The sequence below is a fragment of the Thalassophryne amazonica genome, chromosome 9, assembly GCF_902500255.1.
Source record: "Thalassophryne amazonica chromosome 9, fThaAma1.1, whole genome shotgun sequence".
Taxonomy (NCBI): domain Eukaryota; kingdom Metazoa; phylum Chordata; class Actinopteri; order Batrachoidiformes; family Batrachoididae; genus Thalassophryne; species Thalassophryne amazonica.
This window is the reverse complement of record NC_047111.1, coordinates 23,518,450-23,537,624: the sequence shown is the minus strand read 5'-3', so window position 1 is coordinate 23,537,624 and position 19,175 is coordinate 23,518,450. Positions and strand designations below refer to the sequence as shown.

The 19,175-nt window shown below is 41.3% G+C and overlaps 1 protein-coding gene across 1 annotated transcript; it reads right to left on the bottom strand.

Annotated features, from left to right (window-relative positions):
* Positions 1 to 652: 652 nt before the first annotated feature.
* Positions 653 to 13,414, bottom strand: LOC117516494 (mitochondrial import inner membrane translocase subunit Tim22-like). The gene is made up of 4 exons (XM_034177402.1): positions 13,179 to 13,414; positions 8,289 to 8,485; positions 1,141 to 1,213; positions 653 to 1,051 (listed from the first exon to the last, which is right to left on the bottom strand). The coding sequence occupies exons 1-4, from the start codon at positions 13,405 to 13,407 to the stop codon at positions 975 to 977; spliced, it is 576 nt and encodes a 191-aa protein (XP_034033293.1). The 5' UTR covers positions 13,408 to 13,414; the 3' UTR covers positions 653 to 974.
* Between the last annotated feature and the right edge of the window lie 5,761 nt (positions 13,415 to 19,175).

The following is a 19,175-nucleotide window of genomic DNA, read 5'->3' as shown; positions in this document are numbered from 1 at the left end:
TTGATGTCTTCCTTGGTCTACCAGTATGTTGCCTTTAACAACCTTCCCATGTTGTTTGTATTTGGTCCTGAGTTTTAGACACAGCTGACTGTGAACAACCAACATCTTTTGCAACATTGCATGATGATTTACTCTCTTTTAAGAGTTTGATAATCCTCTCCTTTGTTTCAACTGACATCTCTCGTGTTGGAGCCATGATTCAGGTCAGTCCACTTGGTGCAACAGCTCTCCAAGGTGTGTTCACTCCTTTTTAGATGCAGACTAACGAGCAGATCTGATATGATGCAGGTGTTAGTTTTGGGGATGAAAATTTACAGGGTGATTCCATAATTTTTTACTCAGAATTGAGTGATTCCATATTTTTTTTCCTCTGCTTGGTCTAAAAAAGTAACCGTTACTGACTGCCACAATCTTTTTTTCTTGATTTCTTATAGTGTTTCTTAAAGCCAGAAAGTTGCCATTTGAAAATGACTTAAGTTTGTGTCATGTCTGTGATCTGCTTTTTTTCTACAAAATTAAACAACTGAATGAACATCCTCCGAGGCCGGTGATTCCATAATTTTTGCCAGGGGTTGTATAATTATGGAGCTTCAAACTGAAATAAAATTTTTTTTTTTAAGGAAACCTTTAAAATTCATCAATAAACAAAAATTCAGATTTTTTTAAAAACAAACAAAATATATGATATAAATAATCCTCATGTGGATTAACAGTCCCGTGTTCTAAAACTGGAACAATCTGGAGTCTGAGTGGTGATGATGTGAGTGACGAGGTGATCCATCTTTAATATTTTGCCACAAAAAACAGCTCAGTTTCAGCCATTCATTTCTTCAGCTTCTTCACAAATAAGAAACAGGTATTTCCACCAATTCCAGCCACTCTGCATTAATCCTGCACCTGGATTGTCCTCTACGTGTGCACTCAATGGCTGGTCCAGATGTTCAGTTTGTTAAGCGTGGAAACGCTCCTTTGCATCACCGTAAATAATACTCATGGCGGCAGAAAAATGCTGCAAATCCTCCACATCCCAGAATCCCAGCCTTCAGGCCGGCTGCAAATACAGAAAAAAATTAATGCAAAGACAACAGAAACAGTTAATCTTATAAATAATCCCTAACTTAAAGGTACTGGGTTCCATACCACGAAATCCGATGGCTCCTCCTGTAACGCAGCCGCTGTACACTGCATTCTTCCAGTCTGACTTTCCTCTGTGCTGCAAAACAATTAAGAAGAGGTTATAAATTGCGCATGTGATACTGAGAAAAACCCCCAACATTTTTTATTTTCTTTCCAAATCCTTAACAGCAGTGATGCTGGTAACGTATTACTGTAAATCTGACCGCTTTATTCAGTAACGAGTAATCTAACACGTTTTAAATCTTTCCAAATCATATCAAATCAATACTTCTCCAAGTCACTGTGCATTACTATTATTTTTATATTGTGGATCCATGGCAGCATTAACCGAGCTCGGGGGCAGTGGTGGGCACAGATAACCAAAAAAATTAACTTTGATAACAGATAATCAGGTAACTGAAAAGTTGTCTTTTGTAAAGCTAAAACCGATAACCACCCAAAAAATGTATCGGAAGTTACAGATAACCGATAATTCCAGTATTGTCTCAGGTACATTTGCACTACTAACAAGCTGATTTTGAGTTTTAACACCACAATTGCTTTTGGTAGCGTCAAAGGTGATGACAGACCCAAACAAGGAGTCAGCACTTCTGTCTTGGTGCATCCTGCCCCCTGCTGGAAGCTCCTGTTCACTACATGGCTTCCAGCACAGACGCAAGCTGAGAGGAGCCACGAAGCTCAACTCTCTACTCATCACAGCGCTGCCATCAGGCGGAGGTCTTGGAAAATAAAGCAGATGCTGATTTAGGTTTGGTGTATAAATAAAATGATACTGATAGAATAACTCCCATTAATGTCAATTCTGTCATTTGTATAAAGTTAAAACATATATTTTTTAATGTTGAATAATGCAGTAATTCTGAAGTTTTGTAACAAACACAGACAGATGGAAAAGGATTCTGGGTACAAATGTGCCTCGCTAACACTGATCGGTTGACTCATTCATTCTGTGTAAACCAACATGTTAATGTGAGGTGTGTCGTGTGTTGGTGTTTACAGATAAATGTGCTTTTGTAAAATCTGCCATTTTTTACTTGTAAAAAACCGTCTGATATAACCGGTGTCAAAATAAATAGAACACTGCCATGATCTACTGGTGCCAGTGCGAGTTTTGGCCCTTTTTCAGCTGATTTTTCATTCGTGCGAGAATTTTTTGGATTGCACAGAGTTTCAGGTTAATCCACACGTCCTGCATCATTTAGTATACATGGAGTAACAAGCTGCGTTTAACATCTCATGACCACCTCCCGATCGGCGATCTAGAATATCAAACCTGTTTGATATTCTAGTCAGCCGTCGTGAGGGTATCCCGCTGCTGAAGCGCTACAAGCGTCCAACCTCTCGCACTGTGCCTGTGCAAACACCACAGACCTGTCTTGTAATTTTTTTTAAACTTTGATGTCTCCATCGAGAGTTTTTGTAAAAAATAAGAAAGTAAATTAAGTTTGAAAAAAAAGCTTCCGTTTACATTTTGCTTCTGGAAACACGAGTCCAACGTGTGGTTTTTTGAATGTACTACGCATGTGAGAACATAAACTGGACGCTCCGAACTTTTTACACCGTGCGGTTCTGTCGTACAGTTTGAGCTGGAACCGAGTACAGTGATTGAAAAATATCATACAGTGTCTGCCCAGCTTCAAGGGCGAATACTGCCATTAACACTACTGGCCAGTAGATGGCAGTAGAGACTGTGAAAACATGCCAAAACAAAATTCCATATAATCTGTGTCTGCTACGTTTAAGATGCGTGGAATTTAATAAATGCAAACACAATAACAATGTCTATAAACCCATAGAATATATTCACGAGAGTTTTAGGCACAAGAGTTTAATGCTGTTGTCCATGGAGCTTGATCAGAGTGTCTCAAATGCATTCTCCTGTGGTGAACGTACTGAGATTACCCTATCCTACCCATAATGCACTGGGCACAGCATGTCCATACTAAAACCTTAACAATTAGCACTTACTTTAAAACTAAATCATATATCTGATATTTTCACTTTATGAAACTTCAGATGTGACGGTAATTTAAATAACTTGTTCAAAATTAGTTGGTTAAAATTTGAACTATAAGTTAAAAATGTATGCCTCTGGATGACTTGGGTGATATTGCCAGTGTATCAGTATGGGGTTAAAGAAATTAGTTTTTTTTTTTCTTTTTGTTACCAGTGCTCCTTTGCCTGCAGAGGATAGAGCGGTTCTTCTAGAAGCAGCTCTCTTCTGTTGTAGAGGGTAGAACTACACATCTGCTACAAAACATTTAACAGGTAGGCGCTCAACTCCCGTAGCCTTGGTGGTATGTCACTGCCAATTTATGTTTTATTACTGGGCAGCGAAATATTAGAGCCTTATTATTTTGTTAGAAACAGATAATCTCCCTAGTTGGGTGGCTCTGGAAAAAACCTCGATCAAATCGAGCTCTGCATCTGCTTTACTTGCTCTCAGTTAACATTTACAATCCACTCTCAAACCTATACCTGTAATCCTGTTGTTACTCACACACTGAAAATTTGGAATCAGTTCAGAAGGTCCATTTCACTTTAGAGAACTATTGTTTTGCCCCAGTGTCAATAATCACATGTTTGTCCCTTCTTTGACTGAATGCAACTTTTAATTCCTGGACTCTTAAAGGTGTGCATTCACTTTATGATCTCTTATGTAGACAATATCTTTGCCTCTTATTGATCAGCTAGTACAGAAATTTGGTCTCCACTCTTCACATGTTTTTAAATATCTCCAGATCAGACATTTTGTGAGGTCAACTCTGTCAGTTTCCCTTTGTGCCCCTCGAAGAACTTGGGTGGATTCGATTCTGGGGTGCAAAACGTTTCCAAACGGACACTCAGCAGGATTTACAAACTGCTGAGCTATCACTATGAGACGTGTTTGGACTCCTTTAAACACAAATGGGAGCTGGACTTGGGGTGAAACCATATCAGATTCAACGTGGGGAATCATTATCAAGAACATTTATTCATCTTCAATATGTTTGAGACATTCCGTTCTTCAGTTTTAAAGTCGTCCATCATCTGCATTGGTCTAAGGACAAACTGTCAAAGTTTAACCTGACCTGGACCTGGCCTGCAACCACTGTAAGCAGTCCCCGGCCCCACTGGTTCACACATTCTGGACCTGTCCAAAACTACATGGTTATTGCAATCTGTTTTCACACACTTTCTGCAGTCCTGTGGTAGGACTGTCCATCCATCTCCACTGACCTCTCTGTTTGGTGTTGTCCCTCTGGAGGCCCTATTCAGGAAAAACAGAAGGCTATATTGCGTTTTGTTCTCTGTTGGCCAGGAGACTCATTCTCTGCCAATGGGAGGATTTACGTCCACCTACATATGTCAGTGGATGAGAGAAGTTATGTATCATATTAATTTGGAGAAGATCAGATATACTGTAAAAGGATCTATCAAGGTTTATCTTGATACATGGCAGCCATTTCTATCTTATTTTGAGAGTGTGCCTGCAGATGTTTTAGTTTAAATACTATCAGGGTCGGTGATGCATACTAACATACTGTACTTAAGATTGTGTTTGTATGTCCTTAGATGCCTGTACAGTTTAGTATTATGTATAGTTGATCTGGTTTAGAAGGGGTTGGGCGGGAGGGTTATTTCAAGTTTGTGTTCTCTGTTGTTTTGTGTGTAAAAATGGAAAAAACTAATAAAAATACTTGATAAAAAAAAAAGGTAGGCGCTCAACTAATTTTAATTTTATAAATGTTTGTAGCTGTTCAGCTTTGTTTACCAAGTTAACGGTCTAAAAATTATCGGAAGATAATTAGTCCGATAATGGTTTTCAAAGTTATCTGAAAAGATAATCCGATAATGAAACATTATCTTTGAAAATTATCATTTACTGGATTATTGGAACTGTGCCCACCACTGCTCGGGGGTTCGTTGATCTTCTCACTTAGCGTTCATGTTGCGACCTTTTTATCTGGCGTTTCCGCAGCAGCTCAAGGGTACAGGACTACTCTGTGTCTCTAGGGTGAATAAGAAGTCTGTGGGTTATAGAGCTTTCTCTTATCGTGCCCCTGTTCTGTGGAATGATCTCCCTGCATCAATAAAACAGTCAGATTCTGTGAAGACTTTCAAGTCCAGATTTAAGACGCACTTATTTTCGCTTTCGTTTGGCTAACATACTGGCATAGTATGTTACTATGCTTTTTACTCTTTTAAACTCATTTTAATAGAAATGGAGTGGGCTGCGGCCTCAACTTTATCTAAATTCTGGGTCTTTTAGTGAAGCTTAGGGCTAGTGGCCAGCAATCACCTTAGTATCTCTTTTGTTTTTCTTGTTGCTTAATGCTGACAAATTAGACTGTATTTGTTGTCTTTCTGATGCCTGATGTTTTCTTTTCTCTGTCTGAGGTGTGGCTCCATCCAAAGATGGGTGTGGTATCTGTTCCTGAAACCCTCCTGTCCTGTGCACAGTAACATTTCTTGTATATTTATTTTCTGAATTGCTTTGTAATTTCTGCCTGTAGCATGGCCAAAGCAGAGGGTCACCCCTTTGAGCCTGGTCTGCTTGAGGTTTCTTCCTCAGAGGGAGTTTTTTTTTTTCCCCTTACCACTGTCACCTGTGTGCTTGCTCTGGGGGTTGGTAAGGTTAGACCTTACTTGTGTGAAGCACCATGAGGCAACTTTGCTGTGATTTGGCGCTATATAAATGAAAATAAATTGAATCTGTGATTTTTTTTTTTTTAACTGTTCCTCAAGTCTAATACTTCTGCTACTTTTTCAGTGTAACTGCTGTGAATTTTAATTAATTTATTTACATCTGTGTGAATTCTGTGTGAGCCTTAGGAGTGGTTAGCTTATTCATTATTGGTTAGCTCATGCTTGCTTGGCTATACTCTTGAATTTTTGCTAGTGCACAAAGTACACTACTTTACACATTCCGTAAATCCTGCATATTGTTGGAAGATAGGGTGGTTCTCTTAGAGAGCTGTGTTCATAAGTTAGAACAGCTTCTTAGCTCAGTGGAGTTAGATGTTACGGGCACTCCAGATGAGGTTAGTGTTGGGCCGGCTAGCATGCCCATTAGCATCAGCCTAGAAACACCGGCTGTGGATGACGGATTTCGGACTGTGGCTAGGTGGAGGAAGCCCCATAAGGCTTAGTGCCCGGTTGTGGTACCGATCACACTCACCACTGCAAACTGTGAATCGGTGTCCCCCTTGGATTTGCCTGATGTGAATTCTCTGAAGCCCATGAGTGACTTCCACTCCTGTCTCCAGGCCGAAACGCCAGACTTTAGTGATAAGGGATTCTATCACCAGCAAAGTCAGGTTACAGACGCCGGCTGGATGTTAATCTGTATTCTTGGGGCCAGAGCTCCCGACATTGCATCACATCTTACGGTACTGACGCTGCAGAAGGGAAAACAGACTAAGGAACATGGACATGAGATATAGTCACATAGTTATTCATGTCGGCACAATGATGTAGGATGAAGCACTCAGAGGCACAAAATGGACATAAGAGAGGACTTGTGACCTCCTTGCCAGAAAGATGTGTTGGTCAGTCTCTGTCCCCTCCCCTCGCGGGGTACTGATGAGGTGTTAGCAGGCTTGACATCATTAAATAGGTGGCTGGCACAATTTTGTAGACAGCAAGGCTTTAGCTTTATTGATAACTGGCCTCGTTCTGGGGCTGCCGTGGCTTGCTGATGCCAGACGGCCTCCACCCTACTGGGGAAAGAGCCACCATCTTGTCTGCGAACATAGATAGAGCTCTACAGGGAGGGTAACATTAGGAATTTACAGCAGGCCACTGAGCAGGTGATTAGAGACCCTGCAAGGCTTATGACAAATGTGGGTGTCGAATCCATTAGCTTAGCGGGGAAATTAGTGCAGAAAATTCACTATGGTGATAGTGCAGTTTATCTGCCAGGTCGGGAAATTCAAGAAGTTGAGACTGTGGTCTGCTTCCGTAGACGTGTCCATAAAATCAGAGGGATATGCTTTGCAAACTTAATATCCATTACTACAATGGATGATGTTGAAATTGAGGAAGCCCCAATGCTTGTTCCAGCAATATCAAAGATTTTGTGTCTGCTACCTACAACGCGCATGGAATGTCTCAAACCTAAACCTACTTCTAGGCATCTTATATATGCAACTCTGGAAGCACCCCTAAACCCCAACAGTTCAACTGTCAACCCCACTGAGGTCCTTAGTCTGGGTCTCATTAACATAAGATCACTATCCTCAAAATTATTGTTGATTAATGATCTAATTATTGATCATCACTTAAATATGATTGGGTTATGTGGAACCTGGCTTAAACCTACAGCTGTCCTCCTCTTAAATGAGGCCTGCCCACCACCTATACATTTAGTCACATCCCTCGTGATGCGAAGCAAGGCGGGGGTGTTGCTCTATTTATAAATCTAGGTTTAACTTATTAGCTGTTGGGGGTCACAAATATAACTCGTTTGAGGATCTGATTCTCCGCTCTGCTCAGGATATTATGCATTGCCAAGGTCAGAAGAATAAAAATCAGCTGTATTAATCTGTCACTGTATATAGGCCTCTTGGCCCATATTCTGAATTCTTAGATGAATTTGGTGTGTTCATCTCTAACTTGTCAACTAGTGCAGATAACATTCTGATCATTGGTGACTTTAACGTTCATAAATAAGCCTTCTGATCCCCTCTGCAAATCATTTATGGAAATTGCGGATGCATTAGGATTTCGGCAATGCATTCAGTACTCGACGCACATTAGTGGAAATACCATGGATTTGGTTCTCGCACGTGGTATTGCTGTCACGAGTATTGACATCATGCCTCTTACATCATTGGTCTCTGATCACTCACTTATTAAGTTTACAGTTTCGCAGCCGTGTTTAGTGGAACAAACAACTTACATATCACTACGGTGATGCATCAACTCCTCAACTAAGACTGAACTCAAAGCTAGACTCCCTGATGTCTTAGGCATTCAAGACGGTAATAAGTTGACATGAAAACATTATTACACCAGATGTCCTGCAGTAACGTGTTCCCAACATGAACTTAAATCTGAAATCCACAACATTTTACATGATTTGAGCATCAAATTTATCACAGCTGAAAGTTTCCCTGATACACCATCCACAAATCTGTGCATGCACGTGAAGAACAGTTGTTACATACCGACTCAATGATGCACTCTGTGCAGGAGAACATGGCACCCACAATGGCAAAGTTCTTGGCGTAGGACATCCCCCTCTGACCCATGTCTCTGAGGACTTCTCGTGCTGTCGGTGTTCTCAGGGGGTCTTTGGGGTCAAAGCCAACGTTGCTATCGATGCCAGCTGTGAATACGCCAAAAGCTCCTCCGAGAACAAACCCTGTTTAGCAAAGAATAATAATCTGATTCCACATGATCCAGTTCAGCCTCAGAAATCTTCCTTTTATCTCTTTCTTTAATACAAAAGCGCCTTGTGGTGAATTGTGTTGTGATTTGGTGCTATATAAATAAATTGAATTGAGACAGGCTTTGCTTTTATCTCTTTGTCACAAAAACCCACCTTAAGAACACAAAAACTAGCCGACAGTGGTACTAATGTATGCAATCTCTGAGTGTGTTCGCTTGAGCTTATTAAAAATGTAAAATAGAAAACTAAAAACTACTGGAAGTGCTGCATTAAAAAAACAAATCTGCATGAAAAAAGAAGGCAGACCAGCTCAATTAACTCACAGACTCCGTGGACATGATGTGTACACAGTACCACAACAAACACTTACCTGTGTCTCAAAGTGAAACTGGGTACACAAGGTCACCTAGAGGTGACCTTGGAGAGCTCCAAGACCTCTGACAAATTCAACACTTGGCACGTTTTGACTCTTATTGAGGCCACCAGGGGGCAGAGTCTCTGAAACAATATGTATGCCAGGGGTGGCCAAGTTCGGTCCTCGAGAGCCACATACCTGACACTCTTAGTTGTCTCCCTGCTCCAACACACCTGAATCCAATGAAAGACTCGTTAGCAGACTTTTAATGAGCCTTTCATTGGATTCAGGTGTGTTGGAGCAGGGAGACAACTAAGAGTGTCAGGTATGTGGCTCTCGAGGACCGAACTTGGCCACCCCTGATGTATGCAATATCTTGACAAAGACTTTGTGAATCAAAGTGAAACTATGTACACAAACTCACCTCACTAAGACCACACAAAAGTTCGAGGTTGGGCACGTTTTGATTATAATTTTAGCCACCAGGGGGCAGAATCTGTAAAATCTTGTTTACGTTATCTTGACAAAGAAGCTACATACATAAGTTAACCTTACTCAGACCACACACAGGTTTGATGCAGGTATGTGATCAAAGAGATTGGAGCCAACCCCAATGGTTATTGGGTGTGAGGCAGGGTTCATCCTGTACGAGGTCTGTTAGAAAAGTATCCGACCTTATTATTTTTTCAAAAACCATATGGATTTGAATCACGTGTGATTACATCAGACATGCTTGAACCCTCGTGGGCATGCGAGAGTTTTTTCATGCCTGTCGGTTACGTCATTCGCCTGTGGGCAGTCTTTGAGTAAGGAGTGGTCCACCCTCTCGTCGATTTTTTCATTGTTTAGGAATGGCTCAGAGACTGCTGCTTTGTTTGATAAAATTTTTTTCAAAAACTGTAAGGCACAACTGAGTGGACACCATTCGATAAATTCAGCTGGTTTTCGGTAAAAATTTTAACGGCTGATGAGAGATTTTGGTCTGGTAGTGTCGCTTTAAGGACGGCCCACGGCGCCTGACGGCAATCTGCGCTTCGAGACGGCAGCGTCTCGCCGTTTCAAAGTTGAAAACTTCCACATTTCAGGCTCTGTTGACCCAGTAAGTCGTCAGAGAACAGAGAACTTTCAGGAAGAACTCGGCATGAGGAGTTTATTCGGACATTCCATTGTTAACGGACATTTCGTAATGAAAGAACGTGCGGGCAGAGTCGCATGTCAGGCCGGACCCGACCGCGGGGGGTCGCAACAGGAAAAACACCTCCGTTGGAAACCTTAACGGGCAAGTTGAACATGCCCAAGCTGTTATAACAATTTCTCAGTTACTCACTTGTTGAAAGCCATCAAAAGCCGCCTGAATTTTACAAATGGTTTCAACACGGAGGTGTTTTACCTGTCGCGGCGCACACAGATGGCCAAGTCGTCACGGAATGACTCGGCGAATTTGCGCGCACGTCTTCATTACAAAATGTCCTTAAACAGTGGAATGTCCGCATAAAGTCCTCATGCCGGCCTCTTCGAATCTTCTCTGTTCTCTCATGACGTCCTGGGTGAATTAAGCCTTAAATTAGGATGTTTCAGGTCGAAACAGGCCGACGACGGCGCCTGGAAGCGCTGCGCGACGTCCCGCTCCGTGGGAAGTCCTTACAGCGACAGAAACACCCCATAATCTCTCAACAGCCGTTAAACTTTTCACCGAAAACCAGCTAAATTTCTAGAATAGTGTCCACTCGGATATTCCTCACAGGTCCAGAAAAATTTTGATATAGCAACGCGCGCCGTCTTGAGCAGCGTGTGAACAAGGAATTCAGCCGAGAGGGCTGAACCACATCTCACTCAAGGCCTGCCCACAGGGAAATGACGTCACCGACACGCGTGAAAAAACTCACGCATGCGCACGAGGGTTCAAGCATGATTGGTGTAATCGCACGTCATTCAAATCCATATAGTTAAAAAAAAAAATAAAGTGTCAGTTTCTTATCTAATACACCTCGTACATAGTGCCAGTCTGTCGCAGGGCTGGGTCAGTGTTGCCGTTGTGAAATGTATAAACTACAGGCACATAATCAATCATTTTATATGATTGACTGATTTTATAGTGATGTCTTGCTGCATCTTAAAGCTTGACAAAATACACAAGTTGTTAAATGATCATTTTCTGAATGAATATATAAGCAACCTTATCGATCCTAATAGTTTGTTGATTGTATGCAGATCATGTATGCACCTCCCACACAGGGCAGACATGTCACCCTTGATCATGGATGATCCTGCCCTACCACAAATCGGGAAAATTTGGGATCCAAACAACTCGCGGTGTGACCTGTTCTGTCCAAGTGGTTGGGAATGTGGTATCGATCCCTTGCGGATTGCCTTGGTATTAATGCTCCTTCACTGGCACTGGCAGTTCACTGGCTGATAAGTTCCAAAACAGATGCCCTTCCAAACATCCACACAGTTTTCCTGGAGTTATTTAAGTTACAACCAGTATCTGCTGAACCTGTCAGTAAGCTATTTAACCACTCATGAGCACTCATTTCCTCTAGCAAATATCTTTAACTTTTCACTCATGTCAGGCACTGTACTCAGGGAGTGGAAACAGGCTCAATTTACACCTGACACGCTGTAAACTCTCTTTGTTCCCAAAGTACATGGAGTAGCTGCTAAGAAGATGCTGCGTTATAATGGTTGCAGTGCTGCTCAATAATCATCCAAACAATGATCACCTCGTCTCACTGTTAAACATTTTAAGAAAATGTGTAAAGAACATTTTAAAACGCTTTGGTGCTGCAAGTGTCCCCATTATTTTGTCACTCGTCATCTGATGTTGGGTCTCACTGACTCACTTGACACTGCTCAGATTTTAATTTAATCTCCTCGTCATCTATCCATTCTAATGGGTCAGGCCTCAATATATAAATGGGAACTGACCTAAATCAGCTGTGTGATGATCCCACTGAACCGAAACCTATCAAGTGACATTTGTAACTGTGGCATATTTCTTGGTACCCTGAATAAGGATATTTTACTTTGTTTTTTTTTCACATCTCTTGTTTTTTAAACATTGTTTTTATTATCAGTTACTGAGTGACTATCTTTGTGGCTCCTGTGGGTTCGAACATAAGACTCCTTGCTCTGGAGATCAAGGAGGTCAGCAAAGGGGGAATCCCCGCTCGTCAAGCCAGTGGGAACATATTTCAATCTGGATTCACATTGCTACTTAGCAGCTGTAACAACAGCATGTATACCACAGAACAGTAGAGAGATCACCTGTATGAAAAACCATAAGTGTAAGTTTGATTCAGATAAGTGTTGCTGCCCAGTTAAGGAAAATATAAACTAATCAAAGTTATAGTTCTATTAAAAAAAAAAAAGATTCCTATAACTTCCCTGGAGTCTTCTCCCAGTTGAAGGTGGCTGGAAGATCTCCCGAGGGAGACGACCAGGGGGCATCCTCACCAGATGCTTGAACCACCTCAGCTGGCTCCTTTCGATGTGATGCTGCTGAGTGTAAATCCAGATGCCCGACTGAGAAATCTCATTTATTTTTTGAGGATTTTCTTGCTGGCAGATCCCCTCCCGGTAGTTTAATGTGGTGAGCAAATTCAAAAGACTCAAAGATTGACAAGAAACGGACTTCAAGTTCAGATGCTGTATTAAAAAAAATGCCTTCCTTGAAAAGAGAGTTGCTACGACAGCTCTGAATGTCCTGCCGCACACTTCCCCACGGAGATGCTTGCAAGCCATCCTGACATAGCGCACCGCCTACGTTTTTAAGCCTGTTCTCGGCCTGCACCCAGATGGGCGGGCCTTGCCCTGTGCATGGATCAGAAGAGCTATGCAGTTGGTTGGAAAGTGTTGCACTTGACATTTAAATCCAGGTGACCTGCTCGCATTGTTTATTTGAACGGTATGTCATTTCAAAACTGTGTTCTGTCTGTGTGGCGTGATAAGCGCAGTATGCATCTTGACACCTGTCACCCCAGAGGAGATATGAAGTTCTCAAATGGTTCGAGGACAGGGTCATGGGACATACTGTTCAACACCACTGTATCCACAATCTTGTTCTTTCAGTCATTACTCAAAGTTCATAACTATCTGTGAGGACAGGAGGGTAAAATTAAGCAACCCCTTGTTTCTTAGTATCATAGTTGGGGTGCTACAAATTAAATGACCTCTAGGTGGCAGTAGTTTCTAATGGCTGGGAAGCCTCGACACGTTAACGGGGCTCCTTTATCCGACCAAAACTACACATAGGGCCACAGCCATCACAGCAGACTTACAGTATTGATAACGTGATGATATATTGTTTACCTCCGACACAGGCCAGAGTAGACTTAAAGGCACAGCTCTCCATTCCCCGCTCGATCATCTTCTGTTCTTCACTTTTAGGGGGCACTGGAAGTCCCATCACGGCAGGATTTGGATCCTTCGCGGATCTCTTATCACCGATAAGATGCTCCAGAACCAGACTGTACTGGATCGGTGGACTTTCCGGACTCGGACCAGCCGAGCTCGGATGTCCACCAACAGACGCCGCCATGTTTCCACCGACCGTTCAGGTAAATGTAATGAAAGACGATGGAGTGTTCTTTCGTCATATTTTAAAGCCTGAGAATCACACTGTAAATTTGAGAAAGCAAAAGAGCAACTAAACATGACTCGCATTAATTTATCTGAAAGAACAACAATACAGTGTTTACAGTGATTAGTTTTATTTTTAATTTGTTTTCGGTGTTTTCCCGCACGTCAGCACATTCAACAAAATGCCAAGATGAACTCCAAAAATACACACACACACACATACACACAGTTGGAATTATTAAATCAATTTATTATCTACTATTTACATAATATTATGTTTATTGTTATATATCATTTATTTCATTTATTATATTATTACCTATATAAATACAGTTTTCATATATTAATTGTATTATTATTTATTCTTCTGATTTGTAAATGTCTGAAATGTATATATATATATATATATATATATATATATATATTATATATATATATATATATATATATATATATATATTCTTTGTCTTTCGGCTCTTCCCATTAGGGATCGCCACAGCAGATCAATCGTTTCCATCTCACCCTGTCCTCTGTATCTTCCTCTGTCACCCAACCACCTGCATGTCCTCCCTCAGCACATCCATAAACCTCCTCTTTTGGCCTCCCTCTTCTCCTCCTGCCTGGTGGCTCCATCCTCAACATCCTTCTCCCTATATAGCCTGGGTCCCTCTTTTGCACATGTCCAAACCATCTCAATCTCGCCTCTCTGACTTTGTCTCCAGACCGTCCCATCTGAGCTGTCCCTCTGATATGTTCATTCCTAATATTGTTCATTCTCGTAACTCCTAAAGAGAATCTCAACATCTTCAGCTCTGCCACCTCCAGCTCTGCCTCCTGTCTTTTGTTAGTGCCACCATCTCTAAACCGTACAACATCGCTGGTCTCACTGCTGTCTTGTAAACTTTCCCCTTCACTCTGCTGATATTCTTCGGTCACAAATCACTCCTGCCACCTTTCTCCACCCACTCCACCCTGCCTGCACTCTCTTCTTCACCTCTCTACCACACTCTCCATTACTTTGAACAGTTGACCCCAAATATTTAAACTCATCTACTTTCACCACTTCTACTCCTTGTAACCGCACTATTCCACTGGGCTCCCTCCCATTCACACACATGTACTCAGTCTTGCTTGTACTGACGTTCATTCCCCTGCTCTCCAGAGCATATCTCACCTCTCCAGACTAGAATCAACTTGCTCTCTACTCTCACTACAGCTCACAATGTCATCTGCAAACATCATAGTCCATGGGGACTCCTGTCTGATCTCATCCGTCAACCTGTCCATCACCACTGCGAACAAGAAAGGATTCAGAGCTGATCCTTGGTGTAATCCCACCTCCACCTTGAATGAGTCTATCATTCCGACTGCGCATCTCACCACTGTCACACTATTCTTGTACATGTCCTGCACTACCCTAACATACTTCTCTGCCACTCCAGACTTCCTCATACATACCACAGCTCTTCTCTTGGCACCCTGTCATAAGCTTTTTCTATGTCCACAAACACACAATGTAACTCTTTCTGGCCTTCTCTGTACTTCTCCAACAGTATTCTCAGAGCAAACATTGCATCTGTAGTGCTCTTTCTCAGCATGAAACCATATTGCTGCTCACAGATCTTCACCTGTTTTCTAAGCCTAGCTTCTACTACTCTTTCCCATAACTTCATGCTGTGGCTGATCAGCTTTATGCCTCTGTAGTTACTGCAGCTCTGCACATCACCCTTGTTCTTGAAAATAGGAACCAGCACACTTTGTCTCCACTCCTCAGGCATCCTCTCACTTTCCAAGATTTTATTAAACAATCTGGGACTGTGATTCTCTCAATCCCCCAAAATTTAAGGATGCTGGGGAGCCATGACCGGCCTGTTTATAATGTCTTGCCATGGCATAAGTTAGAATCACAGTTCCACCCAGAGGAGGTGATATCATTAAAAAACTTTTATGTAGAGAAGCATTTTGGATTTACACTTTAGGCACCTTGGAACCTTTTGGTTTGAATGAAGAACTAAAATTTACTTGTTTTCTCTAATAACTGTTTTTTTTTATTCTGGTTTTAGTTATGTTTGTTTTGGGACAGTGTGTCTCTAATTATGAACTGATTACTGATTGAGTGAGTACTGTGGTTGATGGATGGTCATGCCCCCTTTGAAAGCATTAGGACACCTGTTTGTTATTAGTATTTAAGCTGTACCATCCTTGTCTTTGCAGGACTCTGAGGAAGATGTGATCCTCATGTCGAAACGTTAGTCCCTCTATAATTTTGTTTTCAGCACCTTATTAAAATTTTTCAGCACTTATTTCTGTGTTTACTAGGTTTTTTTTTTCTCCCATATACATTGTTCGTGTTTTATTAAAGTCTGAAGTCACCTTAAATACCAAATGAATTAGTTTTATTTTCTTAATACACCTGTCTGTGTTATGATTAGTTGGATTGAATCTGGAATGCAGACAACCACAACACTCATTCCTTTTCTGTGCTCACTTCAGTCAAGGGTCACAGTGGGGTTTGAGACTATCCCAGCAGACTTAGGGCATAAGGCAGGGTACAGCCTAGAGAGAATGCCAGTCTGTCCCAGAGTCACATGTAGACAGACAAACACATTCACACACACCTATGTTCAGTTCACCTAACCTGCATGTCTTTGAAAGTGGGAGGAAGCCAGAGCACCAGGACGGAACACACGCACACACACGAGGAGAACATGCAACCTCCACACAGAAAGGACCGGGCGGGAAGTGATCCCATAACCTCCTTGCTGTGAAGCAGCAGTGCTAACCACTAAGCCACTATGCTGCTCCAAACCAGCAGATCCACCTGGGATCTGCTGTAGTGACCCTGAGTGAACACAAGGGAGAGGCTGAAGGGACTACTTACATCGCCCTTCACTGGATGTATAATGAGCCGCAGATACACACACACACACACACACACACACACACACACACACACACACACACACACACACACACACACACACACAACACACCACACACACACACACACACACACACACACACATACACATTTATTTATTAATTCATTATTTCAAACATGTTCTGTCATTAGCAAAAATGATTACATTTACACATTGTTATGTTTGTAAAGGAGTAGGCAGAAGTTGTTTTTTTTTTAGCATTTTAGAATACCAAGCTACTTCCACAGGAATTTTGGTGAAAATAACTCAAAAAATAATGCAGAAGCATGCAACACATTACAATTCAGAGACAGTAATATTGTAATAACTAATTACTTAGCAATGACAGTAGTAACGTATAATGTATTACACACTTGCCCTAAACTGCTCAAACGTGGTTAAGTATAAAAAACAAAAGAACAGTGGCTAGAAACTAAAGTGGAACTCAAGAATGTGAAATGTAAAGGAACAGTGGTCACAAAACAACTATTCAGACGTAGTTTTTATGGCTATTTGGCCGCCCGCAGATTCTCAAAGATAAACTTCATATCCCAGAATCCTCCTGGAGCACTGCGCCAAACTCGCGCGTTCCACCTACAGGCACCAGAGGACTGTCGCGTGCGTGAGGCGGCAGCAGAAGCAGCATCCAGCAACATTAAACAGGTGGGACGTGGCTCTTACTAATGTCTCATATTAATTTATTTCAGATTTTCTTCGTCACTTATTACGCTTATCAGCTGTTTGTTGAGTTGGTACATGTAAACTTCATGGCTGACGTGTGTCTGTTGTGGTACATCAGTTCTTTTTCTCCGCTGTACTTGACAGCAGCGTCAAACTGACTGATGAGGGGTTTTCATTTAACGGGTCACAAAATTCTCCTTAAGCGCGCTTTTCTGTTAACGAAAACGTCTCTCGAAATTACGCTTTGTTTTCATTTAATTAGTTTCTGTTACTGGGTAGCTGTAACGTTCGGGAAACAGAAGTCGAATAATGTTGGCGTTTATCTTCCGTTTAACATCGATCCTTTTTGGGGGGTATCGAGATGCAACAGGACTCTTCGAGCGCGATCAATGTTCATCTGCTTTAAAAAAGACCGCGCAACTGCTTGTTTTTTGCCTTTTCCGTTTGGGATTATGACAGAACGCTGCTTGAGCTCTGTAAACTTATCGCCGTCCTGTGTTTTATAATAATTACGTCATAAAGGTGTAGAATAAAAGACTTTCATACTAATTTCATGCAATAAATTTCCAGAGCCCATGGCGACATTTGCTAATGTTTTCTCTGTTCAGTGCTAAATCTGCAATGAAAAGGGAACTAATCCTTGCTGAGGAGGTTGAACCTGAAATTGTGTGATAGGTTGTTGTTATGATAGATCCAGATCTGGTGGCACATCCTCAGATTTTTCCATATTGACATTGTCAAGCAATCCTAGAATGCCACCATCACAGGGATTAGCACCATACTGAAATTATAATGCCCGTAATTGTTAATTTGATCCTAATCCTATCTGCACTCAGTTGTTGAAGTATTTACTATTGTTTAAAGTTGTTTGCAGGAAGTGTGCATGTCAAAAACAAGCTCAGTATGACATATTATCAAATACCTATAAATGATACGCCAGTATGATTGGATAAAACACTAAAGAATAAATACCAATACACCCTTGTGATATTTTTTGCGGACCGGTAATATTTTTCATACCGCCCGAGTAAGTGAATGTCGCCTTGGTAATCATACATATGTTGGGACGTCACGGCATGTGCAATCCTAGATATTGTCAATGTGTAATTTAATACAGTGGTCCCTCGCTATATCGTGGTTTCACCTTTCGCAGCCTTGCAGTTTCGCAGATTTTTTTAGTGCAATTTTGCATGCTTCTTCTTTTGAAGCCAAAGGCCGAAGGGTGTATGGTTTTCTTCAGGGTGTATAAAGCCATATTCATTGTTGAACAACTTGATAACTGATAATATCAGTCATAATATCAGGGTATATCACATACCAGCAATGTTCTGTGCATCTGTTCTCGAATGGGACCTGGACCATATCGAAATTGTGCAACTGGGCATGATTACCAGAAGTGCACAGAGGCAGGGTCTGCAATTTCTTTTTCCAATTTATTTTCATTATGTAGTGCCAAAGCACAACAAAGTTTCCTCAAGGCGCTTCACACAAGTAAGGTCTAACCTTACAACCCCCACAATCTGGAAGTGGAAGTATTGTTCAATTTTCCAAACATTTTGTGTGTGTTACAAAAATTATACCCCTCATCCAGACTGTTATTGTAATCCTATTCCTAAACCTTTAAGATAAAATAATTTACAAAGTTGACAGGCCTGAGACAGGTTTAGAGCCTCCTTAGTGCACTGGAAGCACATCCAGAAATGTCGTTTATATTCACAAGAAAAGTAAAAACATTACCACTTTGCTCTGATTTGCAACCTGCACTGAACACACCCATCCAGTTGCACAGAGATGAAATACAATTCTTGTTACCATAACTGCTAATCATAACCTCTAATGATGTTAATATACAAATAATGAATGTTTTTATGAGTTCACTGTACAAATATTTCACGAGGTGAAAAATGGAATGTTCCATTCAAAAAGGTGAAGCCGAGTTGAATGAACATTCCATCTTTCACCAAATTAAATGTTTGTACCATTGAAAGAATGAAAAAACATTCATTATTTGCTTTATATAACGGCTAAAATAGATCCTTGTCATTTGATATTTTATGACTTTATAAACAACAGAAAAGGGACTTACATTTGGTGTTCCACTGGTGTTTTGATGTCAACAGGCCAG